The following is a 20,068-nucleotide window of genomic DNA, read 5'->3' on the forward strand; positions in this document are numbered from 1 at the left end:
GGTTCTCTTTTTTTCCATTTGTCTTTCCCGTTTTTTCACTAATAATTCTAATTTGGGTTCAAACCATTTATATGTAATATTTATAAAGTTAAAATACACAAAAATGGTAAGAACTAATTTGTATGCTTTCCAGAAGAAAAGAGCATTGAGAGAGTCATAAATGAAGGCGCTGGGGGTATTTTTATTACTCCCTTCTACCCATCCAACTATCCTTAAGTGGACAAGCTTCCACATTTGATTTCTCTCCTTTTTTCTGAATGCACAGGAGTTTTCATTCACTGAACGAACTACTTTTTTGAGTGCAGACTGTATAAGAATGTTAAATAACTCCTTTTTTTGGTTTAAAATTGTCCTTTGCCTTTTTCCTTTTCTGTAGTTTAAGTTTTAAGCTTCTCAGCGCTGAGCCAGGATTTAGCCTTGAGTATGCTGCTAGTGAAAAGAATCTAGAACTGCGCTGTCCAGTAGAGTATCTACTTGCCACATGTAACTATTTAAATTGAAATTAACTAAAATTAAATCTAAAATTCAATTCCTCAGTCACACAACAATCTACATTTCAAATGCTCAACATCCTTATGTGGCTAGTGGCTACCTTATCAGACAGTGCAGGTATGAAACATTTCCACCATCACAGAGAGTTGTATTGGACAGTGCTAATTCAACATAGGGGTCATTATTCTGGGTCATAAAGCTACTTTTGATAGAGGTGAATCGAGAGCACTCATATAACTTTATATATATATATATATATATATATATATGTATACACACACATATATATATATACACACACATATATATATATATGAAAATAACCAGAGAGAATGAGATAATTACCCAAGAGAGGACAAAAAATGAAAATTAAATGGGAGCTCAGAGAGCTCAGTGGTTTGTCAGACTTATTTATGAACAACTCTAATGTAGGAATATTCTTTCAGAATATTTTATGGAGACTCTATACTGATTCACAAGGTTCTTTTACTTTATTTCTTAGTGAAATTTTATTCAATTTTACTTTGGCCTTGTTAGGAATCTTTTCACAGAATTTCATTATTATTGTATTTTTTTTCATTCATGCTTTTTAAAATGTTTATTTGAATTTTATTTTTTAAATTTTTTTATACAGCAGGTTCTTATTAGTTATCCATTTTATACACATTAGTGTATACATGACAATCCCAATCTCCCAGTTCATCCCCCCCCCACCACTTCCCCCTTGATGTCCATACGTTTGTTCTCTACATCTGTGTCTCAATTTCTGCCCTGCAAACCAGTTCATCTGTACCATTTTTCTAGGTTGTACATACTTGCGTTAATAAACGATATTTGTTTTTCTCTTTCTGACTTACTTCACTCTGTAAGACAGTCTCTAGATCCATCCACGTCTCTACAAATGACCCAATTTTGTTCCTTTTCATGGCTGAGTACAATTCCATTGTAAATATGTACCACACCTTCTTTATCCATTCATCTGTCGATGGGCATTTAGGTTGCTTCCATGTCCCGGCTATTGAAAATAGGGCTGCAATGAACATTGGGGTGCATGTGTCTTTTTGAATTATGGTTTTCTCTGGGTATATGTCCAGTAGTGGGATTGCTGGGTCATATGGTAATTCTATTTTTAGTTTTTTAAGGAACCTCCATACTGTTCTCCATAGTGGCTGTATCAATTTACATTCCCACCAACAGTGCAAGAGGGTTCCCTTTTCTCCACACCCACTCCAGCATTTATTGTTTGTAGATTTTTTGATGATGACCATTCTGACCAGTGTGAGATGATATCTCATTGTAGTTTTGATTTGCATTTCTCTAATGATTAATGATGTTGAGCATTCTTTCATGTGCTTCTTGGTCATCTGTATGTCTGCTTTGGAGAACTGTCTATTTATGTCTTCTGCCCATTTTTGGATTGGGTTGTTTGTTTTTTTGATATTGAGCTGCATGAGCTGCTTGTAAATTTTGGAGATTAATCCTTTGTCAGTTGCTTCATTTGCAAATATTTTCTCCCATTCTGAGGGCTGGCTTTTCGTCTTGTTTATGGTTTCCTTTGCTGAGCAAAAGCTTTGAAGTTTCATTAGGTCCCATTTGTTTATTTTTGTTTTTATTTCCATTTCCCTAGGAGGTGGGTCAAACAGGTTCTTGCTGTGATTTATGTCATAGAGTGTTCTGCCTATGTTTTCCTCTAAGAGTTTTATAGTGTCTGGTCTTACATCTAGGTATTTATTCCATTTTGAGTTTATTTTTGTGTATGGTGTTAGGGAGTATTCTAATTTCATTCTTTTACATGTAGCTGTCCAGTTTTCCCAGCACCACTTATTGAAGAGGCTGTCTTTTCTCCATTGTATATTCTTGCCTCCTTTGTCAAAAATAAGGTGACAATAGGTGCGTAGGTTTCTCTCTGGGCTTTCTATCCTATTCCATTGATCTATATTTCTGTTTTTGTGCCAGTACCATATTGTCTTGATTACTGTAGCTTTGTAGTATAGTCTGAAGCCAGGGAGTCTGATTCCTCCAGCTCCATTTTTTTTCCCTCAAGACTGCTTTGGCTATTCGGGGTCTTTTGTGTCTCCCTACAAATTTTAAGATTTTTTGTTCTAGTTCTGTAAAAAATGCCATTGGTGATTTGATAGGGATTGCATTGAATCTGTAGATTGCTTTGGGTAGTATAGTCATTTTCACATTATTGATTCTTCCAATCCAAGAACATGGTATATCTCTCCACCTGTTTGTATCATCTTTAATTTCTTTCATTAGTGTCTTATAGTTTTCTGCATACAGGTCTTTTGTCTCCCTGGGTAGGTTTATTCCTAGGTATTTTATTCTTTTCGTTGCAATAGTAAATGGGAGTGTTTCCTTAGTTTCTCTTTCAGATTTTTCATCATTCGTGTATAGGAATGCAAGAGATTTCTGTGCATTAATTTTGTATCCTGCTACTTTACCACATTCATTGATTAGCTCTAGTAGTTTTCTGGTGGCATATTTAGGATTCTCTGTGTATAGTATGTCATCTGCAAACAGTGACAGTTTTACTTCTTCTTTTCCAATTTGTATTCCTTTTATTTCTTTTTCTTCTCTGATTGCCGTGGCTAGGACTTCCAAAACTACGTTGAATAATAGTGGTGAGAGGGGACATCCTTGTCTTCTTCCTGATCTTAGAGGAAATGCTTTCAGTTTTTCACCATTGAGAATGATGTTTGCTGTGGGTTTGTCGTACATGGCCTTTATTATGTTGAGGTAGGTTCCCTCTATGCCCACTTTCTGGAGAGTTTTTTTATCATAAATGGGTGTTGAATTTTGTCAAAAGCTTTTTCTGCATCTATTGAGTTGATCATATGGTTTTTCTTCTTCAGTTAGTTAATATGGTGTATCACATTGATTGATTTGCGTATATTGAAGAATCCTTGCATCCCTGGGATAAATCCCACTTGATCATGGTGTATGATCCTTTTAATGTGTTGTTGGATTCTGTTTGCTAGTATTTTGTTGAGGATTTTTGCATCTATATTCATCAGTGATATTGGTAATTTTCTCTTTTTGTAGTATCTTTGTCTGGTTTGGTATCAGGTGATGGTGACCTCATAGAATGAGTTTGGGAGTGTTCCTCCCTCTGCAATTTTTTGGAAGAGTTTGAGAAGGATGGGTGTTAGCTCTTCTCTAAATGTTTGATAGAATTCACCTTTGAAGCCATCTGGTCCTGGACTTTTGTTTGTTGGAAGATTTTTTAATCACAGTCTCAATTTCAGTGCCTGTGATTGGTCTGTTTATATTTTCTGTTTCTTCCTGGTTCAGTCTTGGAAGGTTATACCTTTCTAAGAATTTGTCCATTTCTTCCAGGTTGTCCATTTTATTGGTATAGAGTTGCTTGTAGTAGTCTCTTAGGGTGCTTTGTATTTCTGCAGTGTCTGTTGTAACTTCTCCTTTTTCATTTATAATTTTATGGATTTGAGTCCTCTCCCTCTTTTTCTTGATGAGTCTGGCTAATGGTTTATCAATTTTGTTTATCTTCTCAAAGAACCAGCTTTTAGTTCTATTGATCTTTGCAATTGTTTTCTTTGTTTCCATTTCATTTATTTCTGCTCTGATCTTTATGATTTCCTTCCTTCCACTAACTTTGGGTTTTGTTTGTTCTTCTTTCTCTAGTTCCTTTAGGTGTAAGGTTAGATTGTTTATTTGAGATTTTTCTTGTTTCTTGAGGTAGGCTTGTATTGTTATAAACTTCCTTCTTAGAACTGCTTTTGCTGCATCCCATAGGTTTTGGATCATCGTGTTTTCATTGTCATTTATCTCAAGGTATTTTTTGATTTCCTCTTTGATTTCTTCAGTGATCTCTTGGTTATTTAGTTACATATTGTTTAGCCTCCATGTGTTTGTGTTTTTTACGTTTTTTTCCCTGTAATTGATTTCTAATCTCATAGCACTGTGGTCAGAAAGATGCTTGATATGATTTCAATTTTCTTAAATTTCCCGAGGCTTGATTTGTGACCCAAGATGGGATCTATCCTGGAGAATGTTCTGTATGCAGTTGAGAAGAAAGTGTAATCTGCTGTTTTTGGAGGGAATGTCCTATAAATATGAATTAAATCTGTCTGGTCTATTGTGTCATTTAAAGCTTGTGTTTTCTTATTAATTTTCTGTTTGGATGATCTGTCCGTTGGTGTAACTGAGGTGTTAAAGTCCCCCACTATTATTGCGTTACTGTCGATTTCCTCGCTTATAGCTGTTAGCAGTTGCCTTATGTATTGAGGTGCTCCTATGTTGGGTGCATGTATATTTATAATTGTTATATCTTCTTTTTGGATTGATCCCTTGATCATTATGTAGTGTCCTTCCTTGTCTCTTGTAACATTCTTATTTTCAAGTCTATTTTATCTGATATGAGTATTGCTACTCCAGCTTTCTTTTGATTTCCATTTGCATGGAGTATCTTTTTCCATCCCCTTACTTTCAGTCTGTATGTGTCCCTAGGTCTCAAGTGGGTCTCTTGCAGACAGCATATATATGGGTCTTGTTTTTGTATCCATTCAGCCAGTCTATGTCTTTTGGTTACAGTATTTAATCCATTCACGTTTAAGTTAATTATTGACATGTATGTTCCTATTACCATTTTCTTAATAGTTTCGGGTTTGTTTTTGTAGGTCCTTTTCTTCTCTTGTGTTTCCCACTTAGAGAAGTTCCTTTAGCATTTGTTGTAGAGCTGGTTTGGTGGTGCTGAATTCTGTTAGCTTTTGCTTGTCTGTAAAACTTTTGATTTCTCCATTGAATCTGAATGAGATCCTTGCTGGGTAGAATAATCTTGGTTGTAGGTTCTTCCCTTTCATCACTTTAAATATGTCATGCCACTCGCTTGTGGCTTGTAGAGTTTCTGCTGAGAAATCAGCTGTTAACCTTATGGGAGTTCCCCTTTATGTTTTTTGTTGTTTTTCCCTTGTTGCTTTCAATAATTTTTCTCTGTCTTTAATTTTTGCCAATTTTATTGCTATGTGTCTCGGCATGTTTCTCCTTGGATTTATCCTGTATGGGACACTCTGCGCTTCCTGGACGTGGGTGGCTATTTCCTTTCCCTTGCTAGGGAAGTTCTCGACTATAATCTCTTCAAATATTCTCTCAGGTCCTTTCTCTCTCTCTTCTCCTTCTGGGACCCCTGTAATGCAAATGTTATTACGTTTAATGTTGTCCCAGAGGTCTCTTAGGCTGTCTTCATTTCTTTTCATTCTTTTTTCTTTATTCTGTTCTGCAGCAGTGAATTCCACCATTCTGTTTTCCAGGTCACTTAACCATTCTTCTGCCTCAGTTATTCTGCTATTGATTCCTTCTAGTGTAGTTTTCATTTCAGTTATTGTATTGCTCATCTCTGTTTGTTTGTTCTTCAATTCTTCTAGGTCTCTGTTAAATATTTCTTCCATCTTCTCGATCTTTGCCTCCATTCTTTTTCTGAGGTCCTGGATCATCTTCACTCTCATTATTCTGAATTCTTTTTCTGGAAGGTTGCCTATCTCCACTTCATTTAGTTGTTTTTCTGGGGTTTTATCTTGTTCCTTCATCTGGTACATAGTCCTCTGCCTTTTCATCTTGTCTATCTTTCTGCGAATGTGGTTTTTGTTCCACAGGCTGCAGGATTGTAGTTCTTCTTGCTTCTGCTCTCTGCCCTCTGGTGGATGAGGCTATCTAAGAGGCTTGTGCAAGTTTCCTGTTGGGAGGGACTGGTGGTGGGTAGAGCTGGCTCTTGCTCTTGTGGGCAGAGCTCAGTAAAACTTTAATCCACTTGACTGCTGATGGGTGGGACTGGGTTCCTTCCCTGTTGGTTGTTTGGCCTGAGGCAACCCAACACTGGAGCCTACCTGGGCTCTTTGGTGGGGCTAATGGCTGACTCTGGGAGGGCTCACGCCAAGGAGTACTTCCCAGAACTTCTGCTTCCAGTGTCCTTGCCCTCATGGTGAGACACAGCCACCCCTCGCCTCTGCAGGAGACCCTCCAACACTAGCAGGTAGGTCTGGTTCAGTCTCCTATGGGATCACTTCTCCTTCCCTTGGGTTCCGATGTGCACACCACTTTGTGTGTGCCCTCCAAGAATGCAGTTTCTGTTTCCGCCAGTCCTGTCGAAATCCTGCAATGAAATCCCTCTAGCCTTCAAAGTCTGATTCTCTAGGAATTCCTTCTCCTGTTGCCGGAACCCCAGGTTGGGAAGCCTGACCTGGGGCTCAGAACCTTCACTCCACTGGGTGGACTTCTGTGGTATAAGTGTTCTCTAGTTTGTGAGTCACCCACCCAGCTGTTATGGGATTTGATTTTATTGTGATTGCACCCCTCCTACCTTCTCATCGTGGCTTCTCCTTTGTCTCTGGATGCAGGGTATCTTTTTTGGTGAGTTCCAGTGTCTTCCTGTCAATGATTGTTCAGCAGTTAGTTGTGATTCCCATGGTCTTGCAAGAGGGAGTGAGAGTATGTCCTTCTACTCTGCCATCTTGAACCCATCTTCCATTCATGCTCTTTTTTTTGTTAAGGTAACAATTTTAAGACAGTCAGTCCTTTCTACCATTATGCTACTGACAGCCAAAGTTAAAACACCAAAATATTTTATTTCAAGATAAATGTTATAATCTAATTAGGGGAAATGCAAAATACCTTAATTTCTGTTATCAGTTTCATTTTGTCAGTATCCAATTTTCTCTTAAGTTGGTCAATAGCATGCTGTACTTCAGTGATCTCAATGATAAGGTAATTCTGTATGAGACACAGAAAGACATCTTTGTTTAGTATAACAGCTATTCATTTTTAATTTTAATTGCCTGCTAATGTAAACTACAAAGTGTTATCAAATATCAAAAAAGGAAATCATGAAAATAACCCATTCCATAAAATAAACTTATTGCTTTGGAGTAAATTACTATTGAACTGTTGATTTCTTATGTTTTAGGGACCACTTTCCTTTCTGTTTTACTACCATTTTCATGTATTATAAAAATAAATAGGTATTTGTAAAAGTTACCATTAAATTAGCACCATAAAAACCAACAACTATTACTATAAGAGGAATATACTAGATTAAGATACTTAGCAAGGCTTTAGAAATTGGCATAATGGTTTATCAGTGGAATCATATTAGAATTACTTAAAAATATTTAATAATGAAATACTGTATTTTATAAGGAAATCTGTTTAATATGAGAAAACCTATTCTAGAAGCCTTTTGATTACTTTTGTTCAGAAAAGTTTGTGAGCTGTAATAGTCAACAAAGAAATTATTTAAGCTGCTTTTGTGAAAAAAACATTAGCATATATTGAACTTGAGAAAACAATAAGATAAAAAGTTTCAATAATGCTTAAAAAAAAGTATCAGCTAATAAGAAGAAACTTTTACTTGAACCTATTTGGATTTTATATTAAATTGATCTAAAATAGTAAACTTTTACTCATAGAAACAGAAGAGGTTAGTGGCTCTGGCAGAAACAGGAGGTGGGGATTAGGGGAAATGGGTGACGGTGGTCAAATGTATAAACTTGTAGATACAAGATAAGTAAGTTCTAGGGATGTAATATACAGTATGGCAATTATAGTTAACAATGCTGTACTGTATATTTGAAAGTTGCTAAGAGAGTAGATCTTAAAAGTTCTGATCACACACAAAAATAACTATGTGAGGTGATGGATGTTAACTAAACTTATTGTGGTGTCCATTTTACAACAAACATATGTCTTAACATTATGTTTCTACTTTAAACTAATACAATGTTATACGTCAATTATATCTCAATAAAACTGGGGAAAAAAGTAAACTTTTAATATTTCATCATGTCTAAAGTTAAATCTACACTCAATCATAATTAACATATTATAAAATCTTTTTTGGATAAGTGGTATCAACAAACAAAAATTAAACTGATAAACGGCCTCTGGAATTTGTTGTTTAATTATATGGTGGAATTACTCAACTAAAAAATAAACTTCATGTCTCTCATCTGTCAAGATTGAAGACTATCTCAAGAAAATGAATTGATCAAAATTTAATATAATTTATAATTTATTTAGAATATCACTACCTATAGATTCTGTGGTTATCAAACTGCACTTCCCACCCCCAACTGAAAGAAAAGGAATGTATTGCTCACTATTACTCCCTTGCCATACTTCATTAGGTATTTCTCTCTTACCCATAGAATCTTGACCCTTTCCCCTGGTACAGAGGTAGATCCTAATTAGGCTAAGTCAGGATATAGCATTCCCTGGTAACTATGATCAATCCAGGGTAGGCTTGGTTGATTCCCAACCAGGTCAACGGGAAAGTTTTATATAGTCCATGCGTTTGGAAGAGGTTGTCTCCTGTTTTGGAGGCATATATCCCTACTTGCCATTGGTAACTCTGTTGCTACCCGGAGGAAAAGCAGTCTTAGAATGAAGCCAACACTGAAAATAATAGGGAGGAAATATCAGAAGTACCTAGGCCCTTAAAGACATCATTAAGCGGCTGATTGTATCTCCTCAGCACCCATTACACGAGATCATGAATTTACTTATTAAGCCAGGTTAAGCCGAGGTTTTGTTACCTGTAGCCCAAAACATCCTAGATATGATCATACTAACAATTACAAAGCATGTATTTTAAATAGAACTTCTCTAACAGAATGTGAATATATTTAGTAGTACCTTAGAGTTTGTGATGGTTGCCAGATTCTTTGGTCTCATCTTGATCTCCCTGGCTTCAAGCTGAATGAGCAATTTTTTATAGTAAAGTTCCAAATCTTCTCGAAGTTTTGTTAAAACCTCCTCCAATGATGCTGCAACTTTCTTTGTTTCAAAGTACTTTTTCTTCCAAACATCACAGGCTATTTAAAAAAAAAAAGCAAAGGCTATAGTTTGTTTAAACTTTTCAACCTGCAAAGGACCCTAGAGTTAATTTAAACCATTCCTCTCTCCTCTCCTTCCTCTCTTATATTCTGAGGAAATTAGAGTTAAGAGTAAAATGTTTATTGGATAATAAAAGGACTTGCTTATAAATACAGTAAAATACTGATAAATCCAGGAACCAAAATCACGTTCTTCTTTAAGCTTGTAATTTGTTTAGAAAATCTTTCTTCAAAATACTACCTATAGCCAGAATTGTATACTTTTTATTTCAATTACTTTTATCTATAATCTGATTTGAATTCACTATTTATATAATTAAAGCTATGAAAGAAAAGGCAAAATATATTTTTTCAGATTTTCCTTATTTTTCAGCCCCAGAATGACTTGTTTTGTGAAATCAGCTGATTCTGATTCATCATTTATCAACATTATTCCAGGTATATCCCCAAACTTCTGTAGGGTAGAATTTCTTAAACCTGAGACTTCTGGTTTAGAAAATTAGAAATTAAACTCTGCCAGTTTAGGAAATCACTTTGACACCAATGAGATTCTAAATATAAACTTAATTGGAACCCAAACTGCATGCTAGTATACCAGAATATGCTTATGTTTCTTTTTTTAAGATTATCAAAGAAATGAAAACACCAAATTTTAAAATTCTATATTATAAAGTGATTTAATTAAAAATATAAAACTATATGGAACTTTTAACTCAAGATTTTAACTATTTTCCTCAGCCCTATATCCAATCCCTCTGCAAGTTTTACTGGTACCACTGCCAAAATACTTTGAGCATCTGGCACGTTCTCCCTTCTTCAATGCTACATTCCTAGGCAATCCACTATCATCTTTTGAAAGCTGTATTATCTTTCTAACAGTCTCTCTGCTTCCATTCTTGCCCCTCTACAGGCTATTCCATACCGCAGTCATCCTCATCTAAGATATTTTAAAAATCACATAAATCCCTAGTTTAAAAATCCTCTGATGTCTTCCCATATTACTTGTACTGATAATAAAATCCAAACTCCTTGAATTGGCCTATCTGTTCCTTGCTGATCTTTTGATTTTCTCCCTCTACATTCCTCCTTATTTATCACACTCCAGCCGTACTGGTCTTAGTTCAGGTCCTTAATTCTGCAAGCTTATTTCTATCTCTGTACCTTGATTTTTAGTGTTCCTCCTGTTTGGACTCTTTTTACCCTGTCTCTTCACGTGCTTACCATTTTATTAATCAAATCTTAGTGATATCTCCTCAAAGAAGCCTTCCTTGAAAACCCTAGCTAAACCATCTCTCCTGCCCCACCACTCTTTACTGCACTCTTTTAATTGACTTTTAAGCTCTAATCAGTAGCTGACATTGTCTTACTTATTTATTGTCAGTCTCCTCCCATTAGAGGCAAGCTCCTTAAGGGCAGGGCCATGTTTGTCTTATTTACTGCTGTATCCTCAGCATTTAAAACAATGCTTAGAACTGAGGTATATAGTAGGCTCAATAAATATTTGACAGCTGATACATACCTTTTATCTTGAAACATTCCTGTTGAAATAGAAAGTGACCGATGATTCTCATTTTATAAATAGAAGGAGTGAGGCACAAAGAGGAGAAATAACTTGCCTAAGTATAAGATTATTCTAGTATTAGAATCCTTGTCCTGTGATTTCTAATCCATTGCTCAAATCTGTCTGATAAACTTGCTCTTTTAGCAGCACAACAAGGCCAAATCATTGCCACCACTTCTGGGGTAACACTTTAATATTATGAGGTAGAACATTAAGAAATACCTCCTGACACTGTATAACCTCTAGTCAGATCTAATACTGAAGCAATAATTTTGCTGTAAATTGAGAATCCTAAAGGCAGTTAATTCCATATATACCTTTTACCCTTTTTATCCTCAAATACAACCCAAAAGGCAGGCCTCTCAAATTATTTAACATCTCTCAAACCATTATCCTATACTTTCTCCACCCTGGCTCATTTTTCCATTTCTACCAGTTCTAACAACATTGTTTCTAATTCTATTGCAAGGAAACTGTCTATTTTTCCTACCTCATTTCTCTCATTCATTCACTCATCCAGTCAGTTTAGCAAAGCAGACACACACACACACCAAAAAAATTGAGCACCTAGGGGACACTAAGGGACTCAAAGAAGGCTTCGAGAGTGGTATCTTAGCTGAGATTGAATGACTGGTAGGAAATAACCAGGAACTGGGAAGAAGGGGGTAGAAGGAGAAGATAGGAAAAGAAGATTTAGGTGGCAGAGGGGAAAGAATGCCTGAAGGCCTACAGCCAAGATGAGGCACACTTCAGATTCTTGTACATCTACCACTTTTCCTGCAAGCCTTTCTTGACCTCTTCCATCTAATTTAGGTGTTCTTCCTCTGCACTCCTATGCATAGAATTTGTAATTCCTTTATCATAGCAGTCATCAGCATGTATCACTATTGCTTAACTTGATCATCATTTCCCCACAGGACCATAAGCACTTTGAAGGCAGGGACAAGATTATGTTGGCCTATTAGTATCACCTCAGCCCCTGGAACAGTGACTAAATTCAGTAGGCCCTTAATAAATACTTATTTAATAAATGAATGTTGAAATGAATAAACAAATGTCCATTTTAAAAAATAATTGAATTTTAATAAAAAGCATGTTGCATTTATTGTATAGAGTTGAACAATGATTTCTTTCATCTTTCCTATAGTGAATTTATATAAGTAGTGTACCACTTAAACTACAACAGTAAAATAGTAAATATTATCATTTTATCATTTATTCCAAAGGCATACATTTGTAAAACTTGAGTTTCCTTTATAGTGATAAAAGATACGTAATAAACTTTACCATGATATCGCTTTAATTTGCCTTGTTCCAATAGCCTTTCAACTTTTTTTATTAGTTCTTCTCTAATTCTTTCCAGATATCTTCTTTCTTCCTTTACTTGTTTCATTTGTTCGATAATATTCTCTCCTAGAAGATTATAACCCATACTCATCAATGTCTAAAAGCTAAAAGATGGCTCATATCCTAAAATATAGCGTATAAAACTAAAAAATGCTTACAACAGCAAGTATGAATTTTACCCCAAACTCTGGTTTTCTGGCTGCAGTACAGCATGTGCCACGATGGAAAACACTGAGTCATCATTTCAGTACCTATAGGGGATTTATAGATATGTAAACAATACAGTATGTCTCTTCTGCATTTATATACATGTATGGAAATGAGGCAAAGCTCATGTAGTTATACCTCTTGTTTTAATTCTTTAAGTAAATTTATCTTGGGACCGAAGTTATTGTACTTAAATCTTACATGGAAAAATGTATATTTTAGAGTACATATTTAAAAAGCAGAAATAATATTAGTGACACACATATGCAGTAATCAACATAACAGTCATAGACTTTAAAATACTTTAATTTCTTGTGGTAAAACATACATAATTGACCATTTTAACCATATTTAAATGTACAGTTCAATGGCGCTGCATGCATTCATAATGTTACGCAACAACCACCACCCCTTTATCACCAAAACTTTATCTTCCCAAACTGAAACTCTGTATGCATTAAACAATTAACTCCTCATTAACATTATTTAACTTTACCTCACAGAATCATCGGTACTTACATCTGTACCTATGGTATCATCATACTTACTCTCTATCTGTAATAACAATATATCAGTTATTCCTGGAGAAAGAGCAGGTTGACAAGGAACTGAAGGAAAATCAATAAGGTCTGGTAGGCTGATGCACTCTTTTTTACCTAGCTGTAAGCAAACATGAAAATCAGTAAGATCTGGTAGGGTTACACATTGTTTTTCACCTATTTGTAAACATCTGGTAATGCACAACAGTAATGCATTTTTTTACTTGTATGGTGATGAACTCCCAAATCTGTCTTTATAACTATAGACCCTCGTGCTCTAGCTTCTCCATTCCACTGGACATTACTTGGACATTATACCACAGGAGCTTCAAACTTAAAATTCAAAAAGAAGAAAAAAAAAGAATCCATATTCCTTTCTAAACATGATTTCCTTCCAAGATTTCTGATTTGTTACTTGTTATGACAACTTTTAAATGTTCCTAAGATGGCTATTGAATTTTTTTCATTTTGAGCCAATTTTGATTATTTATATTTGCTTAGAAAATTGGAGATCTTAGCACATTTTCAAATTTTAGCATACATTTTATTCTCATAAATTTTATCACCTCTGTATTTGTGTTATATCGCCTTCATCTCACCTAATTTTTGTGTTTCTATCCTTTTCTTGATAAACCACCTCAAGCCTTACCAATGTTAATGTTTCTGCCACTACCACTTTATAGACATTGAATTGTTTTCAATTCTACCAGGCTCTTAACTTCTGTAACTTATTAGCTTCTACTTTTATCTTCATTAATCCCTTACCCCTACTTTGTTTGTTTTATTATTCTTTTTCTATTTTATTGCATTGACCTTAACTTAAAAGGTCAGGTTCCCACAGGATAATGGCAGCCACTAAAATCTCTCCATGCATGCTCTCAACTACTATAAAAAGAAAGCAAATACAATCACCCATAATTTATGTCTGGAGAATAACTAGGACACAGAATCCTCTAATTTACATATACTTTAATTTACATGTAAGTGGGGAAATAAACACCCTAGACCAGCAGAGTGTGCTTCGGAGGTCACACCTGAGCAGAGTCTTATGGGAGCTATGCATTAAAGAGCACAATACACAGATAACACAGTAAACATCAACCACAATTTAGTCTTAAAGGAGAAGGTCCTGCATGTGGTGGAAGAATACTGAGTAAGGGTACCAAATGGTAAATCAAAGCTCTTTCTATGAGGAATCTAAAAGAAAGGGGCTTTTAAAATGTAGGGGGCCAGAGGTGGCAATTATGGGAAAACACAGCTACTGGGTGAGAGGAAAATTCTTTGGAAGCAAGAGATGTTTGTCAGGGGTAGGTGGTAAGAGAAAAGAAGGTGGTCAAGTTAAGAGCTCTGCTGAATTAAATTAGCAGGGAAGAATACAAAGAAAAAAGACCACTTCCCTAAAGGCCCCATTTATTTGAAAATATATAAATAAATAACTGCATTTCACTATAACAACAGGAGAGAGCTTTCTTAATCTATTGATACAAGCTAAAATAAACCACCAGAACACCTGTTTCTCTATAAGAACACTTGTTACTGATTCAGAAAAATCCAACACAAATAAACATAGACAAAATCTACAACATAATCTAGCATCCATAGAAAGTTACTTTTTGAAAACCCTCAAAACTGAGAACTAAAACAAAACAAAACCAGCAGCCAAGAAGCAGAGAAAAAATTAACAATATTCCCAACATAGATTAAATTAAATTAAATCAAATCATTTTAGGTATTAATGAACACCACAAATCACAAATTTAGAAACTCAGAATAAAAATGGAAAAATAACAGGAAGATGTAAAATGGAAATTGACCAAACTGAAGAAAGAAATTAAAGAAAAAACAAAACTGTCTCAGAAATGAATAACAGGTATCCAAAAAGGAACAGATATGACCAAAAATACAGTAAGCATAATGGAGAACAGAAATAAAAGGAGTAAAGAAAATTAAACATAAAGAAAGTAGTAAACTAGATCAGAGAGAAAGTAGTAGAGATAAAAGGTAAAGAACTAGGATAAGACCAACTGAGGTCCCTGAAAAAAAAAACAAAAAAACAAAAAACCATGGAATGGATCTGCTATTTATATTGTTTTCTAGAGTTATAATTTCTTGAAATAAAAGAAGTCCTGATTTTCATACTGAAAGGGCCCACTGGGTACCCATAAAAACCAGACCTAGAACTCTCAACTGAAATATAGTCTGATAAAACTACTACACATTAAAGAAATCCTCTGGCCTTCCAGACAAAAATAACCAACCCAGTTTACAAAGAAAAGAAAATCAGTTTGGCATCATACTTCTTAACAGTAACATATAAAACAAAACATCAGTAGAGCAACATTTTAATAAACTCAAGGAAAAATTGTGTAAGCCAAGGATGTTACAGCCAATCAAGCTATCCTTCAAGTATCAAGGCTCTAAAGCAGGGATGAGCAAACTTCTTCTGTAAAAGGCCTCAGAGTAAATAATTTAGGTTTTGTGGGCCACATATGGTATTTGTCATAATTCTTCTTTTTTTCAACTTTTTAAAAATGTAAAAAACATTTTTAGGTCCCATGCTTCACAAAACAAGCTATGGACCTTGTCTGCCTATTCCTGATCTAGACAAAATTTTAAATATGTAAGAAGTAAGGGAATATCATACCTGGGAGCTTTTTTTAAATAAGTGGAGCTTTACCCAATGAAGAAATGATTGAAAAATCTTGTGCAAAAGAACTGGCAGTAAGTGTTGAACATATTTAATTATAGAGCTAAGACTAAAACAAAGGTGAGGAGGATAAGACAAGAAGCACAGCCCATAAATGTTCTGTTCTTTAACAAAGTAGAAATAACACAACTTAAAGTACATGAGAGGAGAAAGGAGGGGGAAAGATGACTTTTTAATTGCCTTGAATTTAAAGATAGGAGTCAGAGGATAATTTTAGAAGTAACAAAGCAAAATCAGAAGCATAAATTTTAAAAAAAGGAAAAAAGGAGGGCTAGGAATACTAGCATAAATTTGTATCCATATAAAGGTAAATACTAGAAAGAGATTCAGATTTCCTAAATACCAGGAGCCGGGGGGAGTGCAAATAAACCACGTAGTAACACATAGTAACTATAACATAAAGTAAAATGAGAAATCTGAGGTCAAATGTATCAGTCCTATCAAAAACATAAATGGACATAACTCATCTACTGAATGAAAACGACTTTCAGACTGGCTTACAAAGGGAAACCCAACTCTAGCGTGTCTGTTAAAGACATACCTAAAACAAAGCAATTCAGAAAAGTTGGGAAAAAAAAGTAGGGGAGGAGTATAGGGGTATACCAAATAAATGTAAACAAAAAGAAAGGATAGGTTAGTATCTTGATATGCAGTAAGGGAGAATTCAGGTCAAAAAAGCATTTAATGAGTCAAAGAAGGGCACTTCATAATGCAAAAGTGATAATATTACTATTTGCATGAGAACAACTTTGTGTCAGATAATACATAGAAATCTAAATAAATCAAAAACCACAGGAGATGTAAGGATAAATAGTAACATACTAATAACAGAAGATTCTAATATACTATTCTCAGTCCAAGACATAGAAAGAAAAATGTAGAAAAAAAATAAGGATATGGAACACTTAAACAACATATTAAACAACACAGATTATAGACGAGGCACAGAGTAGGGGAAGGTATTTGCAATGCACATAAGCATCAAAGGACTATCTTCCAAAGTATATTAAAAACTCTTACTAATCAGAAATATATGGCAGACAACACAATAGAAATACTTGAAAAGGTAGTTCTCCAAAAAAGTTATCAAAATGAGGTCTATAAAATATAAAAATATGATCAACTGTATGGGTAATCTGGGAAATGAAAATTCAAACCACAGTGAAATAGCATTAAGCACCCACCAGCTGGAAAAATTTTGAAGTGTGAAGACAGCATATTTTATTAATATCTAGCAACAATAAAACAATTATTTGCTGAATATGGCATGCCTCTACTCCAAAACTCAAAGGCTCTGAGCTGTGATTCTCCTATCAGGACTTGTCTCAGACTCCATTCAGCATTCCAACCAACATATCATATATAATCAACAACCAACAACCAACATATGTATTCTAACATATCAAGCATCACTGGACCAGATGGATATTAGCACACAACTGGCAGCACTGCTTGCTGTGCCTCTTGGATCACCTTGTGAGCCTTCTCTTGCTTTGGGCCCACTCAAAGTTGGCAGTCTTTTAGATTACTTGATTAAAAAAAAAAAAAAAATTGGAGCCATGCATCCGAATGCAGTAAATCTCCAAATTCCAAAGAGGTCCATCAAGTGACTCATTCTTCATGGTAGCTGGGGCAAGATACAAAAACCTGGTTTTTACTTTAAAGGGCATACCTCAACGTGTCCCAGATCATGAAACTCCCAGAAATTTCACTGAATTGGCAAGCTCCTGAATTTTGAGGTTTATCTCCCCTACTCTAACATTTAAGGTTAGAAAACTTAAGACATTTTAATCTGCAGTTCCATTTCAATTTCAGTATAAATATTATGGTGCAATACCACATCTAAAAAAATGCAGCACTATTTACAATAGCCAGGTCATGGAAGCAACCTAAATGCCCATCAACAGACGAATGGATAAAGAAGATGTGGTACATGTATACAATGGAATATTACTCAGCCATAAAAAGGAACGAAAATTGGGTCATTTGTAGAGATGTGGATGGACCTAGAGACTGTCATACAGAGTGAAGTCAGAAAGAGAAAAACAAATATTGTATATTAATGCATATATGTGGAATCTAGAAAAATGGTACAGATGAACTGGTTTGTAAGGCAGAAATAGAGACACAGATGTAGAGAACAAACATATGGACACAAAAGAGGGAAAGCGGCGGGGGGGTGGGGGTGGTCATGGGATGAACTGGGAGATTGGGATTGACATATATACACTAATATGTATAAAATAGCTAACTAATAAGAACCTGCTGTATAAAAAAATAAATAAAAATTTTTAAAAAATTTAAAAATCATACCTGATTGTCCTCTCTTCTAATGATATTAGTTCTATCATCTTCAGTTTTCCAAAGAAGCTGACTTAAAGGGGAATGACAGATTTGAAAGTCATATTAAAAAATGATCCCATGAATATTAACTTTTCATGTTTTTTATTTAATATTCTATAAACACAAATATAACATTAAAAAATTTTAAAGTCTGCTTGAAACCATTATATTATCTTTCAAAATCATTAATGATCAACATAAACTACATTTAGCATGAGTTATAAAATAATATTTCATTATATTATAGCTAAATTCAAATCATAGTCCAATGTCTATAGCAAGGTAAAATAACTGGAAATTTTGTAAACATATTTTGCTTATAGTTCTTTTGTGAATAATTGTTTATAAAATTCCTTATCTTAATTTCAGAAGACTATATGCAAAACTGTTGTCTAAGTACTATAATTTTGAATGAAATGATACGAATGTGAAACTCAAGCATGATTAGTTTACTCAAAACTAGGAATATAAAAGGAGGCAGAAAAATTAATTCTAAGAAAGCCAAATGAAGACAGAAATTTTTCTGTCATTAGGTTGCCCCTGATAACAAAAGGATTACAACAGAATAAATTTAAGCAACAAATTATCCCTCATTATGTTGGAAGGGAATATTAGTATATAACAGTAAACATCAGAATCAAGGTAATTTTAATTAAAAATGTCACTAACTTCACTCATATCTTTGTTCTAATTAGAAGTCTTTATAACAGTACCCTGGATATCTCACTCTTTTTCTTATAGTCTAGATTATGACATGTAGAATCAACATCCATATTAATTACCTTTTTTTGCCGCTAAAATAATCATTATCTGAATCTTCCTGTGATCCTGGCAATTCAGCATTTCCAATTTGATTATTTCCAGTCTGATTTTCATTTGGAGTGGCTTTTCCCCCAGCTGATGTTGATGTCCATCCATAGCAAAGAAAGTTCATAATATTAAGAAAATACTAAAATAAAATTTTGTTTTTTAATGTACATACTATACACTCTTGTCCCATGTTTCAGAATCTCTATGAACTTTACTCTTCCAAACTGAATTTCATGAAACTTTAGTTTATGCAAAAGGAGAATTCTTTGGTAAATTCAGTTTGGGAAAAATTGGATAAAGCAATCCTAACAGAACACAAATCCCACCCCCCCCACACACCCCTATTGCAGGATTTCTCTGTTTTTATGTACAATATGAATCTGCAAGAGGGGGTAAGTTGGGTTTTATTCAAACTTTGTTGTCTTCATAAAGCTTTTGCCAAAAGCATCTTTTAAAACAGTATTCTGAGGATCCTTCTCTGGAAAGTGCTGGGTATAAATACAGAGCATATAATGCCATTTGTTATTTCACATACATTTTCATTTATAAAATCTCCCTTCATTTTAACAGAATTTCTCCATATAAGAAAACCACACAATGTCTTTAAAACATTAACACTAATGTTCCACACGATCTATACGAACAAGAGATCAGTGAACCTGGTAGTGTTAATTCAGATTTTTTTCCCTTGGGGAAATCAACTTTTTTTAATTTAGAAAAAATTGGAGTCATATTAGTGTTTGAAAAGTCATTTTCCAAGAGTTGCCACAGTATTTTGCAAACTGAAGCCCATATTGGTTTAGTTTTAGTCAGGTTTCTACCACTTATTTCCTATCTGGCACTGGACTCAGTCATTTAAAGACAACAAATAGGGATTTTCTAAAAGATATATTCAAGGCAAAGGAACAAAAAATAGATACATCAGCTGTTTAAAACTGATAGTAAAATATCACTCCCCCTACCTGCCCCAAAAAGAAACAACGGAAAACTCAGTAGATTCTGAGTGACATTTTGATAGGAATATATGACATGTATCTCTTATTCCTAATAACGGTTTAGAGAATGATGCAATGCACCATTCAATACCTATGCAACTTAATAAGAAAGCAGGCCTATTTACTTTTGAAAAAATATAGTGTTTTGAGACCTAGAGTAGATGTACATATAAAATGTTATAGATTCATAGAAAAAGGAGTGATAACTGTGAAACTAT

General features: G+C 34.5%; 1 protein-coding gene across 11 annotated transcripts in view; it reads right to left on the reverse strand.

Moving 5' to 3' along the window:
* The window catches only part of SPATA1 (spermatogenesis associated 1), a 52,509-nt gene that overhangs the window by 9,075 nt on the left and 23,366 nt on the right, over nt 1-20,068 (reverse strand). For 7 of the 11 annotated variants that reach the window (XR_014249333.1, XR_014249335.1, XR_014249336.1 and 4 more), the window contains 7 exons: nt 18,828-18,942; nt 18,016-18,076; nt 13,005-13,116; nt 12,190-12,315; nt 9,142-9,320; nt 7,123-7,221; nt 6,812-6,986 (listed from right to left, as the gene is read on the reverse strand). Coding sequence is in view for 3 of the 11 variants with exons in the window: in XM_082408661.1 (XP_082264787.1) it covers nt 7,123-7,221; nt 9,142-9,320; nt 12,190-12,315; nt 13,005-13,116; nt 18,016-18,076; nt 18,828-18,942 (692 nt within the window). In the remaining 8 variants the exon portion in view is untranslated. The remainder of the gene's footprint in view (nt 1-6,811; nt 6,987-7,122; nt 7,222-9,141; nt 9,321-12,189; nt 12,316-13,004; nt 13,117-18,015; nt 18,077-18,827; nt 18,943-20,068) is intronic. The other 4 variants (XM_082408661.1, XM_082408660.1, XM_082408659.1 and 1 more) reach the window with 2 other exon arrangements.

Source organism: Balaenoptera borealis (assembly GCF_965194805.1).
Source record: "Balaenoptera borealis genome assembly, chromosome: 1".
NCBI classification, from domain to species: Eukaryota; Metazoa; Chordata; class Mammalia; order Artiodactyla; family Balaenopteridae; genus Balaenoptera; species Balaenoptera borealis.